The sequence below is a fragment of the Aegilops tauschii genome, chromosome 6 (genome assembly GCF_002575655.3).
Source record: "Aegilops tauschii subsp. strangulata cultivar AL8/78 chromosome 6, Aet v6.0, whole genome shotgun sequence".
In the NCBI taxonomy this organism is placed as follows: Eukaryota; Viridiplantae; Streptophyta; class Magnoliopsida; order Poales; family Poaceae; genus Aegilops; species Aegilops tauschii.
Genome location: NC_053040.3, coordinates 491,841,384 through 491,856,042, shown reverse-complemented (window position 1 = coordinate 491,856,042; position 14,659 = coordinate 491,841,384). Strand labels below are relative to the sequence as shown.

The following is a 14,659-nucleotide window of genomic DNA, read 5'->3' as shown; positions in this document are numbered from 1 at the left end:
TTCTAAAATCTAAGCCCGAACTACAATGGTTTCTTGATGTTTGCTGTAAAACAGGCAAACCCATACTTGTTAATGCGTAACATGGTCACGAACGGGTATACAGACACTTCACTGACAAATGGAAACTTCCTTTTTGTATTTTTCTTTTGAAAACTTCCTATCAATGAAAACCAATATTAGAATGGCATGCTAAAACCCTTCAACAAGAATATAGCAGAGCTCGAAACATGCATCAATTGTACACCTCGAGCACACAGCCAGACTTGAGAAAAATATATCAAACTGCTCGAATAATACAACCAAAATCCTGGCAAAAACTAACATTCAGTCACTGCACTGTTAAAACTTCAGCACAACACAGAGCTGGAAAGATGCACCCCCTGTTTGCTGCACACCTTGGAAACACTACTGGACTGTTAAAATCAAGGACTGTGTGGACTGTTAAAATTGAAGAGCTAGAGAAATCCATCTGTTGTGATTGTACACCCCTAAGGCCCAAACATTCTATTGGACTCCAAACATTTTAAGGTCCTCGGAATCATTTTCAAGAACTTGTCCTTTCTGTGACAGCTACTTTGGCTGTTGCCGAAGCGTTGTACATTGTCCTGGTCGTGTTGGTTTCGCCTTTGCTTTTTAATAAAAGTTGGGGCAGGGGGAAACCCCTATCTTTCAAAAAAAAATCAAGAACTTTCCAGAAAATCAAGCATAGATCATCAATGAACAGAGTGAAAACTTGCTTTTTTTGAAAAAAAAACTTCCAGTCCACAAAAACCAAAATTAGAATGGCATGCTAAAACCTTCAACAAGAATATAACACAGCTCGAAACATGCATCAATTGTACACCTCGAGCACACAGTCAGACTTGAGAAAAATATATCAAACTGCTCAACATAATACAATCAAAATCCTGGCAGAAACTAACATTCAGTGACTGCACTGTAATAACTTCAGCATAAACAGAGCTGGAAAGATGCATCCCCTGTTTGCTGCGCACCATGGAAACACTAACACTACTGGAGTAGGAAAATACAGACTGCTTGTTTTTTTATATGAAGGAGTTCCCAGTTATAAAGGATAGTGCCCTGAGCGGACAACGGAGTTAGTTGTCGTACTTGTACACACCACATGACTCTAACTAAATCTAAAACAATTTGTGAAAAGGAAAAAACAAGGATATCCATCTGCTGTGATTTACACCCCGAAGGCCCAAACATTCTATTGGACTCCAAAATTTTAAGGTCCTCAGAATCATTTTCAAGAACTTTCCAGAAAATCAAGCATAGATCAACCATGAATAGTGTTAAATTTGCAGAACAAACAGTGTTAGAAACATGCATTTTCATTCTCAGAAAAATAAAACATGCATTTTCTGTTGCTGTACACTCTGCTCAGAAAAATCTGGAAAAAGATCCCAAAAATCAAGCATTTTCATACGTTGTGCTATCCACCCCGGACAACACGGCCGGCCTTGAATAATTGGAAGCACTCAACCAAATCTGCACAAGTTCTTGAAAATACAACATCATTGCACAATAATTTACTTATACAGTTTCTTCACTCACGGTTTCCGACTACAGTCTATCATTGTACGGGAATCCAGTTTTGTCTTTTGGCCCACAGGAACCTGCTGTAGAGGAGGTTCTCGAGAGCAAGGCAATGGATTTATTCAGGGATCAGCGAGAAATTCAGAATGGTGACATTGAAAAGGCTGGAACAGAACAAGCGCATTAGACAGACAAGCGGGCGGGGAGGCACCTTACAAAAGGATCGAATTCTTAGCTGCGTATAATTGGAAATCCCAACAAGTGGAGAACAAATATTGAGATTATGAGTGTAAGACACCATTATCATGACCACATGAGGTTGAGGATGAGGCCTTGAAGTGAAAACAGACCTGTTCATATCACAAGAAAAATACGTTAAGCATTTCCCCCGCTTGAAATATAAGTACTGTCACAGGTGACCCAGGACAGGGATGACCTGGGCAATCCCTCCAATAGCATATCTGTGTATATGGTAGAAGTAAGTATACCTTAGAAAGATACTCAATAATCAGTCCAGATAGCACCCATCAATTTCGACCTCTAGCTTGCTTGTTGCTAGCAATCTGCATTGTTTTGATAACTCGGCACTGCAACAGAGGATTTCCAGTTCTTCCAGCGAAGGTGGGAGGCCCTCTATCGGAAGCTCTGAGATGCCCTCACAATCTATGATCTTCAACGTCTTGAGGGAAGGGAGGCCGTGCAGCCCTGGGGGAAGATGCACGAGATGCTCGCAATTGTCAAAGGAGAGCTTTTGCAAGGACCCGAGGAGCAGAAGCACTCTCTCTTGCTCATCTGTTAGTCTCGTTGCATCCGAATAAAAAAGTGTTAGGCTTCGGAGGCAGGTGAGGCCCTTGTGGAATAACGTCTTAAGATGACACAAGTCATCAGTCTTTAAACTTTCCAGTGAGGGGAATAACTCATAGCTATGACTCGAAATTCCCTCAATTGGCTCATAGGTAAAGGAATCCAAGGCAGGGGACCCGAATATTTCAAAATGCTTGAGGTTCACGAGGGACCTCAAGCCCTCTAATGCGATGAGCGAACTGCAATCATGAACTTCAAAACGTTCCAACGATGTGCAGGAATTTAACTGTAGAGATTCCAATCTTGGGTTTTGAACTAATGCCAAAGACCTGAGGGTTCCAACCGATTTCATGCCCTCTAATGAGACGAACCGATCACAACATTCAATTTTCAAATCTTCCAGTGCCGTAAAAGAATCCAGCTGTAGACATTCCAACCTTATGCTATCTACATGCAGTTTTTTGAGGCACGTGACATTACCCACAAAGCAGGGCCGCAGAGTTTTCCGGGAATAATCAGACCAAACAAGTTGTTCAAGTGATTGCGGGAGGAGACATCTTCCCTTCTCTTCGTCGTCTTCCTCTACCTCCTCAAAGGAGATAAATCCAGCAAAGCCTTCCCTACTCCCATCAAACATTAATTCAGGGCATCCACCGATTGTTATCTTTCTAAGATTCCATGGAATGTGCACGACTCCGTCTACAGCTAAGCCTGGCCACGCATCATCAACATATACTGATGACGCTCGAACTGAGCTTCGAAATGCATCATATAGATACCATGATGACGAAACCTCTTCTACTTTCAATTGTTTCAACCGCGGGCACATATCTAAATTCAACTCCTTCAGGGTTGGCGAATGTCGCAGCATTAGAGATAGCCACGTCCCCCTTATTCCACACCCTCTAATATCAAGACTTTCAAGAGCCAGGAGAGCAGCATTATTTGCAGTTATTATGTCTTCTAGGGTCTGCTCTGGCACATCATCTGAAGAGAAAAGTTCTTTGCATAACAATATTTTCAAACTCTTTAAAGAGTTGAGCTGACCTAATCCTTTGAATGAAATGGATGTTATGTTTGCGCAACATGATATCTCCAAGTATTTGATATCCTTAAGATTATGGAACGCCAAAATTCTGTCATCAAGTGGCATCATCTCAGCAAAAGGCAGCTCACACTCAATTTTGAATGTTCCCATGGAAGATCCCCACATTTTCATAATTGTTGAAACTCCCCTGATTAATAGTTCAGATAATATAGCTGAAGGCGGAAGCGGGATTTGTACTTGCAATAAAGGACAATTGCACATTATGAGTTTCCTCAGACTGGGCAACCATGGCTTATGCTCCAGTTCATAGTTATGACCTTTCCGAAACAAATCAAACACCTCAAGTGCAGGGCAACTCTGGATCTCCAACACCCTTAAACTAGATTTCATATCACCCATGGAAGTACAAGAACATCTCTGTAAATCTGGCATTTCATATAAAACCAGCTCCTCCAATGACGGAACCGATACTTTTGTTACACTCCGCATGTTTCTCAACTTCAACCTTTTAAGAAATCGAAGCATTTCCAGAGTTGAAAGTACTATCCGTTCTCCGCAACCCTCTAGATGAACTGTATGCAGTGACATAAAGAAAGTAACATCCAACACCTGAAGATGGAAAAACTTGCTCAAAACACGAGGCATAGCCTTCTGCTCATCATGACCATCCGCAAGTTTTAGATACCGAAGACGTGTAGGATTTACCAAGCTACACATGAAGGAATTAAAATCAGCAGATGTTGCAGACATTTGCAACATACGCAGATTATGTGCTTTTTCAAATACATCTTGGAATGCTTTGAAGAAAAAGGAGTCATACTCCCCAATTAACACCAATGTCCTCAACTTACTCACTGATGCAACTATATTTTGCAACAAAAATTCAAACTTCTCACTACGAAGTATATTCCCAGTCCAATCCTGCCTCTGATACACAAAGCTGGTTACTATGGACAAGTGGTGTACATTTGGCAACATTTCATTGCACTGCAAACCATCCAAAGTTGCACACTCAGTTCTTGAAACTAGCCTCGCAAAATCGTGCATCAGGCCAGACATAGCATAGCAAGTTTGAGTTTGACTACCAAGAGAGGATCCTTTCCTTTCAAACAAGCCCAGGTTCACCAAGTCAGTCAGATAGTATCGTCCCGTCTCCTCCAAACTCATATTTGGATGATCACGCTTCACAAATCCCTGTGAAATCCAAAGACGAACTAGTTCCTCGGCAATAAATTCATAACCGTAGGGGAATATAGAACAATATGAGCAGCATTGCTGCACAGGGTAGGGCAGCTCATCATAGGAAAGCTTCAAAGCAGACATGATGCCACCAGTGTGTTGTAGGGAATTCCAAGCTTCGGTCTTCAGAGTGTTACTCCAATGATCCACAGTAAGATGATCTCTTAATAGAGGCCCGACAGTTTGCGCTGCTAATGGGTTCCCTTTTAACTTTTGTGCTATTTCCTGTCCTAAGTCACTTAGACTTGCTTGCGCTTCATAACTCTCGTCACCAAACGTGCATGATTTAAACAATTGCCAAAAATGGTCCTTTCCCAAAGCACCTAAGTTAATTGGTCCAGTTGTACCTCTACTGTTTGCAACAGATGGTTTTCTAGTTGTCATGATTATCATGTTGCCCTTTGCATTGTCAGACTTGAAAGGAGCCAATAATTTGTTCCACACGCAGTCATCCATGACTTCCCAGACATCATCTAAAATGAGTAGAACCCTCTTTGTTTTAATATGACCCTTCAAGACCTCCTGAAGCTTGATAAAGTTGCATATGCCATCATGTGTTTCTGGGGAGATGCAAGTTAACATCTCTCGTGTGAGTCTCATTTCATCAAAGTTGTTAGACACCCAGATCCATATCTTGCGATCAAATTGACTTTCCAAAGCTGGATCATTGTATACAAGCTGAGCGAGAGCTGTCTTCCCAACTCCTCCGATTCCTACAATAGGCAGAACAGTAACACTGGCAGTTGGTTTGTGTTCTTGTATCAACTTTTTGATGGATCTCTTCTCTGCAGCTCTCCCATACACTTTCCCTTGAAAAACACATGATGTTCTTCGGCATGGATCCAAGATTCTACTCTGACAGTGGCTTGACCTTGCACCAACATAGTCGGACGGAAGTATTTGGAGAAGCCTTGTGATAGCCCCGTGTTTCCCTTGCAGTTGACTAATGATGTCTTGTATCCTTTCAGAAAATGCGTCCTTGTTCCACCCGTTTGGGTTAGCTGCAGTGATGTGTGTTGACTCCTGACTGGTTCTCGTCCTTTTTCTGCTGACAGTTACAACAGGGGTAGGAATTGTAATAGCATCGGCGGTGCTGCAATAAGTAATAGATCATTGATTGGCAGTGAGAACCTTGATAATACGCTCTTAACCAGATGTATAAATGAAGGCTCTCACAAATGTTTTGGTGCAAGGCGTTAAATAATTTTGGTACCTTGAAGAAGGGTCACTGGCTCCACGTTTCTTGGCACAACCTTTGCTCTTGAGATGATTGTGCAGAACTGATGTCCCCTTATTGGTTTTGCACTTGAGCACTGTTTGACAGTGCTTACACATTGCTTTGACAGGCCCTCCGTTTTGTTCAAACTCGGTGATTTCAAAGTGAATCCATCCCTCGAACCGTAACCTGCTATTACCGCTACCCTGTACATCGATAGTTTCACTTTCACTAGATCTGTCAACTTGCTGCATCCCATGTCCATCCATTTCCAGCAGTGTCTCTAAGACAGAACAAAATGAAATTGGAACTGCCAATTAGCACGCAACTCGTTCTTATTACAATCTAAATTATCACTATGCTTTTTTAATGTAGTAAGCAATTCAGCAGATACTTGGATCTAAATGCATCATCAAAATTACCTGGTTGGAGCTCCTGCTGGAGCCTGTAGCAATCGAGCTCGTCGACCACATCGTCGGCGTCGTAGAGCAGCTCCTTGACCCGAGCGAGGGATTTGGCCAGCGGCTTGTTTCCGGCCGCCCTCCCCTGCACAGCAGAGACCACCATCTCCACAGCCTCGACCTCGGACTTGAGCTTCTCGACGTCGTTGCCAAGGCCAGCTTGGCGAATCCAGGAAACCAGCTTGCCGCCGGCTGGGAGATTTGCAAGGATGGTATCGGAGAGCCAACCGATCGCGGCCTCCAGGGTTGTGGTGTCTTCCACCGCCTCCATGAGCAGATCCCGGCGGAAGCAGCAGCAACGAAATGGGGAGGACACTGCCGGCCTGGAGGGTTGGTGGCTGTGACTGCTATGGCCGGCGTGCTGCGTTGGTTTTCTCTCCGGCTCCGTCCGGATGCTCTGCATAACAATTGTTAATCCTATCAAGTTGTCAGTGCGCATCGAGTCATGGCTCCTGTAAAGCCTAAGCACAAGTGCCAAACTAATGATATGCCTCTCGCTGTTAAACTAAGCAGCAAAGTGGGCCCGCGCAAATGCCCGGGAAACATCATAATGCGCGTACCATTCTTCACTGAAATTTCATGGTACAAGAAAATGTACATAACACTAAGTGGTTGTTGGATAGCGAAGAATTACCCTCCAGTTTTCTCAAAACCCGTTTTTAGAATATTTTATGAAAAAACAGCTTTTGCGAACAATCTGTTAAGAACTCACTTGTAGAAAATTCTGTTTGGATTTACAGATCCTTAAACGGCGCATGCAGAGAACCACGTTTGCCTACCTTCACGAAAAGACTGGGTGTATGTGATTGCGTTTGCATGCAGGTGGGGCACATTTACCATTCTTAAAAAGTTGCTCCCCACTACTCCCTATTCTTTTAGCATGCACACTGTCCACATCAGCGATGTGCCACGTCATTGCAAGTTGTCCACGTCATCAAATAGATCCCACAATAGAAACGATTTTCTCCCTATCTCTCGGCTAAGCACGGGCCACACAGCCGCGATGGGCGCGTGAAACTGACACAGATAACCAACAGACTAGCGATCCCCGGGCGCAACACTCATTGGCATTTACCCATCCGCTGGTACCCAAGTTAATATCGATCGCTTTCTCTTCGTCTTCACTAACCGACAGTAATTGTAAGGGCATGTACAATGGTTGATAAGATAGTCTTATCTTAAGTCTTGCATGTAATTTAGAGATGACAAAAAAAATGTCTACAATGGGTCATTTTTTAGCCTTATCTTAAATAACTAGCTATTCCTAAAAACGTGGTGAGACATATTGTGCTAAGAGATCATCTTTTGTCTTCTCTTAAATAAGGAAGACAAGTCTTTTTTTATGAGTTCTCTCTCCTCCACCTTATCTTTTATCCTACGTGGCACTACTAAGATAGCACCATTGTACATGCCCTAAAGCGATGTGCTCTTCCACTCCCAAATCACAACAATCCACCGGCGCTTCCTTATCCCGTCTCCGGTGCATCTCCAAGGATCCCTCCGTCTTGATCTCATTCTCATGTGTCTTCTCTGCTAGCGCCGCCGGCTGCCTCGGCTCACATCGCCTCTGCCCTTGCCGGCTCCTATTGCTCGTATTAACACGTCCCTATCGTCCTAACCTCAAATCTGGCGTTCATAGTTCGCCTATCGCCGGGATGGGATCAAGACGGAGGGATCCATGGAGACGCTAGGTCTGCATCTTGCAGTCCGACTGCAAGCACTACTAGCCCTATCTAGGGCTGCTCTACAATCTGATTCCGCTGCCGGTTGCCAAGGTACCCATCTTTCCATTCCAGCGTTGGTCTCCTGGGCTCTCCTCTCTACGTGAGGGAATCAGATTCAGATAGAACGGAACCAGTTTTATTTCTTTTTCTGTGTGTGGATTTTGCAACACAGGAGGCTGCTAATGACAAGCCGATGAGAGGTTGTAGGTGAAACACCTAGATACGAACAGCGGATAGGTAAGTATCTTGAACGATTTTATTTACCAGATTATACCAGTTGTGAGCACCCTTTGATACACATATATCCAGCCAGATGGGCAACGCTCGGTTTTGTTGCACGATAAGTACCTGTTTTGTCTCTGGTTATTTACAATCTATCCCTGTATTACCATATACCTTTTCTAGATTCTATTGTTCTAATCTGTTGTCACCTATATCTGCCATCCGGATCGCTTTCTGACACTTCATATTGCAGCTGTCCAGTGGATGTAAAAGATGATATATCTATTCAAGGATTGAAGAGGTAAATATTTGGAGCTACTATTGATCATTTCTGTGTTTTTTTTGCTGGGCTCATTTATGTTTTTCCATGTTTGTAGAAATAGGAACAGTTTCATAAAAAAATTCAAGACGCAGTTTGCAGAAAATTATGCAAAGAAAGGCACCGTTCAGCTTAAAGAAATATTTACACCTCGAACTTCTTTATGGTTTGAGTTAAATAGTATGTTGAAGTCCAACTCTGATACAACTATTTTTGAACGCAAGCGCTAGAAAATGTGAGCAGCAGAAGTTAAAGAGAGATACCGAGTATCTTACTTTGCTAAGTCAGGCGGGATTTCATTTTAACCATTCGAGATCAATGCTTCATGATCTCTAACCAAGCGACTCAGGAAACTTTAAAAACAGTAATTAGTGTGAGCATAATTAAGTAGGGCCATTATATATCTCAGTGCTACAGAAGAATTTAATCCTGCGCCTGCCATTAGATATCTTCTATTTTCTGTTAGCAGGGAGTGGAATCTACAACGACACATATTTGGCTTATCCACGTTAACTTGATCTGGGAATTGATAAATAAAGTCATAAACCAATGTCTTCTTTGTAGCCTCCACCCTCTAGAGGCGTAAAAATATACAGTCATGAAATTATGTCTCCAGTGCACGCGGATGTTTGCTAGCTGATGATTCCATAGTGATTATATTAAAGTGTTGACCATTGTTATCTCATGACCAATCACAGTGCAAAATACCGTGAGGTGAGCTATTTAATCACAAATTACTTTGGAACATTCTCCGTTGTGTCATTTACTTAATATGTTCTGGTGATACACTTGGACTGTCATCCAAAAATCTGATCTGTTTAACATCATTTAGCTTATTTATAAGTGTTACTACCTGGGCATATGCTTTTGTAGAAAAGCTCATAAGGCATAATTTGTTTTGTATGATTGTATAGGTTAGTAATTTGTCAAACCATTTCACTTGCGGCATGTGAAATCCTTCACTCCCACAACCATGACATGTTTGAATTTCCTTTTGCCAGTATTGCTACATAGTCAATTTGTTTATTTTCATTTGCTTTTACTTAACTGTCATTGTTCTAGAAAAAATGAAATATTACTACCATTGGATGTTTCACTGCATAGATTTATTTATCAAGTTGACTTCAACTTTGTGTGCTAAATTTTTCCGCAGCAACCCGCGGGGTGTCATCTAGTTAGATAAACACACCAGCTACAAACTAGGAACTAGGTTGTTGGAGTTAGGATAAACGCGATTATACAAAAACGACTAATAGTCGTTTTTTCAAAAGCTCACTTTTTGCATGTTACGAGAACCAGTTTTGGATATCTTTGAGTTAGTTAGACAAAACCAAACAGAGTTTTAGTTTGTTACACTGCTAGACGAGTTTAAGACTGTTATATCTTCCAAACGTTTGGATTATATGTATAGATCCGAACGATCCCAATTCGCATGCAAACTTGCTAACAAACCGCATGCAAGATGTGTTAAATGTTTTTTTATTACCAAATGAATTCAGCGTAACCCACTGCATGCACATAAGAATAAAATTAATGACGTCACAAAAGATTCCATTGAAACTCAAAATTCAAAATATTTTGTTGCTCAAACCGTCACTCGGATTGAAAAACTGTTTTCACATAAAAAAATTGTCTTGGTGAGCCCTACGAAACTAGATCCCATGTATATGTTTCGACGACTTATTTTTAGGTAAAAAGGTACCATGCCTAGGGTATGCAAGTTATCACGTCTGTGCTATATAAGTTACCACAATGTTTACATAGGCAAATTTCGGGCATAAAATGACTTATTCCAACTTTCTCCCACGTGCAAATGCACTAAAAGTGCAGGCAAACTAATGTCCTGGTAGATTCTCTTTATTTTGAAATTTCAAAATATTTTGTAGATCAAACCGCATGTTCGATCCAAAATCTGTTTTCACAAAAAAAATCCGCCGTGATGAGACATTCGAAACTAGATACCATGTTGGCATGTTTCTAAGCTTGCTCGTAAAGGGTTGCATTGTCATTTCATTAATTTAGTTCATGCATGCATCTCTTCTCCCACGTTCTCTGTGCTAATCAATGGACAACCTTCTCATAAGTTCAAAAGTTATCGAGGGATTAGGCAGGGCTGTCCCATGTCTCCTTACTTTGTTTGTTATTGCCATTAATGAATTTTTGATATCGCTTAATAAGGCTCTTCAGGCTAACCATTTGCAGGGTATTTCTCTTGGTCCAAACTGCCCCCCTGTTCATTCTCTTCTATTTGCAGATGACTTATTGGTTTGTGGACAGGCTACTCTTCAGGAAGCTCAGACTATGGCTAATCTTATTCATCAATTTTGTGAGCTCTCTGGTCAAACTCCCAACTGGGCCAAATCTGCAATCCTTTTTAGCTCGCATGTTTCTCAAGCTACGATTCAAAGCATTAAGCATTTTTTTTCCTGTTTCTAATCTTGATGCTAATTTCACTCATTTTGGTCATCCACTTGTTCTTCCTGCTAAAAATAGAGTGGCTGCTTACAACTTTGTGTTAGATAAATTTTTAAATAAGCTGCCCTCTTACAAAGCTAATATGCTCTCTCATGCTGCTAGGCTTGAATTGTTTCGATCAGTTTTTTCAGCTATTCCAGTCTATTACTTGGCAAACATCTTGTTTTCTAAGAAATTCATTGCTAAGCTCACAACTGTTATTAGAAATTTTTGGTGGACAGGTGTTAGAGAGACCGACTCAAAGAAAAGTCTCTGCCTTAGGGCATGGAAGGATATTTGTAGTGCTAAGGGAGAAGGTGGCTTGGGCATCAGGAATCTAAAAGCCATTAATGAAAGTCTCATCCTCACAGCTGCTTGGAGGTTAGCCAATGCTCCTTCTTCTCATTTGTACCTTGTGTTAAAGGCTAAGTACTTTCCTGATACTTCAATTTGGAGAGCCACTACTACCCCATCTAAATCTGCTTTCTGGGCCTCTATCTTGAAAATGTTGCCTAAACTACGAGATCATGCTTTTTATCAACTCACTCAAGGTAACATTTCTTTGTGGAGCATGCCTTGGTGTAATCTTTGGTATTCTATTTATGATCATCTTGTTCCACAATAAGCTGGTTTTGTTTACCCGTCTCATGATCATCTTTGGCTTCCTGGTTTGAAAAGCTGGAATCATTCGCTCATATTTTCTCTTTTTCAGCAGCCTTTAGCCTCTCACATTGTTAATACTCAAATTTTAGATGATGATGGTCCAGATTTGTTGTGTTGGGATCTTACCCCAAATGGTATTTGCTCTTCAAAATCTGCTTACAAACTTTGCTTGCAGAAGCTTCATAGTATTCCGAGAAATGCTCCTTTGGACTTGAAAGATTTTCTTAAGTTCATTTGGAAACAAAAAAAATCTGCTCCCTCGAGTTCAAACTTTTGCTTGGAGACTTCTTCGAAGGGCTTTGCCTACGGGTATGAGGGCTGGCTGTTTTTCTATTCATATTGCTAAGACTTGTTGTAGATGTGGCCAGCGGGAAGATGAATTTCATCTTTATTTCCTTTGCAACTTTGCGAGAGTAGCTTGGTTTTCTTCACCCTGGTTTCTTCGCAAGGATGTTCTCACCCAAGGGCACCATACTATGCATTCCATTCTCATTGCGCTTACTCGAATGGGCCATCCTCATGCTTCCATTAAGAATGTTTTAAATTTTTTGTGGTGCCTTTGGAAAGCTAGAAATGATTTTGTTTTTGATAGGAAAAAGCATCTTCCTTATCAAGTTAATATTGCTGCTGCAGCTCTGGACTATGAGCCACTGGTTGATCCTTCTTGTCCCCCTACTAAGAAACCTCACTCTAATGATGTTCATGAAACTCATGTTCTTCCTTTGCAGGGCAAAACGCTTAAGTTTGACTTGTTAATTCCTGGGACTAAAATCTTCTCTGATGCAGCGTTTAGATCATCAAAAATCCCAGGTCTCGCTCAAGGGCAAGTGGGTATAGGTATAGGTGTTTTTATTTGCAAACCTTCGGATCAGGGCGAGCTTAATGTTCAGGTTCAGGCTTCGGCCCCTCCTACCTCTACTCCTTTGCAGGCTGAAGCTGTGGCTCTCTCATGTGCTGCACATCTAGCTTTGAGACTTAATCTTGCTAACTCCACTTTCCTTATGGATTGTTTGTCTTTAGCCTCTTTTGCTGCCTTAAGAAATATTTCAGCCACTCCTTGGAATATTAGGAATGATCTTGCTCATTTTTTCAAAGACACCTCTAATTTGAAATGCTCAAGTGTTTCACATTTCTAGGGAGATAAATGGTATTGCTCACAATCTTGCTCAGCAGGTTTTTAGATCTAATGCTAGCTCTCAAATCTCTTGCTTTGCTCATGCTCATGCCCATCATTCTTGCCCCATGGTTTCTCTTCTTTCTCACTTCCAGATTCAAGGCATAAATCTGCATAATATTCACTGTTATTAGCTCACATTCGCCTTCGGGTAGGATTTTCTCTTTATCTTTTGCAGAAAGCGCTGGCCTCTTTCCCTTTTAATGTTTCTTGCAGGCTTGCATTTTGTACAAGATGAGCTATGGTCATAAGTGTGTGAAATGCAGGTTCAAGAAGTTTGCTGCCAGACTATTTTACTGATGGTGTACTCTCATTCTGTTCAATACCAGCAAGTGGAGGCAACAATTAATCTGTGAGCAGTTCTCTTGCATTTGCCACTTTGGATCAGGAATAAGGACAGTTCCCAATCTTCTGCTTCTCTTCAGCTTCTCTTCAGAGCATCAACACTTCTTCACATTCTGCTCTGGCTGCAGATGGGCTGTTACATCTACTTTTGTGACTGATGGAATGATTTTGCTCTATGCTTTCTAAATTAGCCGTTGATCATCTGGTTGGGTGTTTCCTCAACCTATCTTTGCTTTCTCTTTCAGCTCTACCCCTCTGGCTGTACTTCTCCTTGTTGTCTATCTTCTTGCCGCTGTATTCACTGTTGTACTTAACTTATGAGCTGAAATGAAATTGGGCGCCTATGGGTGCCTTGCTTTGTTCAAAAAAAATGTTGGCATGTTTCGAATACTTTTTTTTCTGGGTCAAAAGTTATCATGCCTGGGACAGTTCTACTATGCGTATATTACCATTTATTTACACACATCATATCGGAGTATGTTTTCAACAAGTTTTTCATGGGGCAAAGTTATCGTGGTGTCTGTACCCCAAGTTATCGGGACTGGAAGCCTATATTATCATGCTATTTACACAAAAAGTTATCAGAGTATGTTTTCAACAACTTTTTTTCATTGGTCAAAGTTATCGTGGTGTTTGTACCTAAGTTATCAGGTCCGGCAACCTATATTACCACATTATTTAACAGATGTTACCGGAGTATATTTTCAACAACTTTTTTCCACGGGTCAAAGTTATCGTGGTGTTTATACCTAAATTATCAAGTCCGGGAATGTATATTATCATGTTATTTACAAACAAGTTGTCGGTGAAATGTATCAGAATGCAATGCTAACCTAGTTGCCGAAAAGAGACATAAAAAGAGGTAAATACACCAAGAGTCATAGAACTTGCACGTGACGGTCAGTTTGGTGCACAAACTTGTAAAATACGTGTTTCTGGTCATCAAACTTGCACAAACGTTCATATACGGTCATATTCCATGTACGCAGACATATCCGTGGCCTATGTGGCATGCCAGCATGGCCAGGGCCCACTGTAAGCCCGCGACGCATGGTAAATCTACATGCTTTTTCTTTATTTACGTATTATGCACCTATTTTTTTAACTTATTAAGCCCCTAAAATAAAATGGAAAAACAAGGGATGGTTCGGTTACAAACTAGGGACGTGCCCCTACTAGGCTCAGGTTAACAACCACCAAACCAATGACCATTCATGTCTAGGTAGCACGAATAATTTTTATATCATATAAACACGGCCGAAAAATCAGTTTTACAAGAAATGTAACCCCAAAAAGGGGAGCACTGTGGCTCGACTATGTGACCTCATGGTCAACGTTACCTAAGATTACCACCGGGCTTAGACAACACAACATATCCAAATGGGATAAATATTTTTCATGTTGTTATTCCTTCTTGTTCTATGTAAGAAAAAAAATTATATTCT

The 14,659-nt window shown here is 41.3% G+C and overlaps 1 protein-coding gene across 1 annotated transcript; it reads right to left on the bottom strand.

Annotated features, from left to right (window-relative positions):
- Window positions 1-271: 271 nt before the first annotated feature.
- Window positions 272-6,659, bottom strand: LOC109758920 (uncharacterized). Its single transcript, XM_020317783.4, has 4 exons — window positions 6,275-6,659; window positions 5,850-6,135; window positions 2,034-5,729; window positions 272-1,895 (listed from the first exon to the last, which is right to left on the bottom strand). The coding sequence occupies exons 1-3, from the start codon at window positions 6,582-6,584 to the stop codon at window positions 2,054-2,056; spliced, it is 4,272 nt and encodes a 1,423-aa protein (XP_020173372.3). The 5' UTR covers window positions 6,585-6,659; the 3' UTR covers window positions 272-1,895; window positions 2,034-2,053.
- Window positions 6,660-14,659: the final 8,000 nt, after the last annotated feature.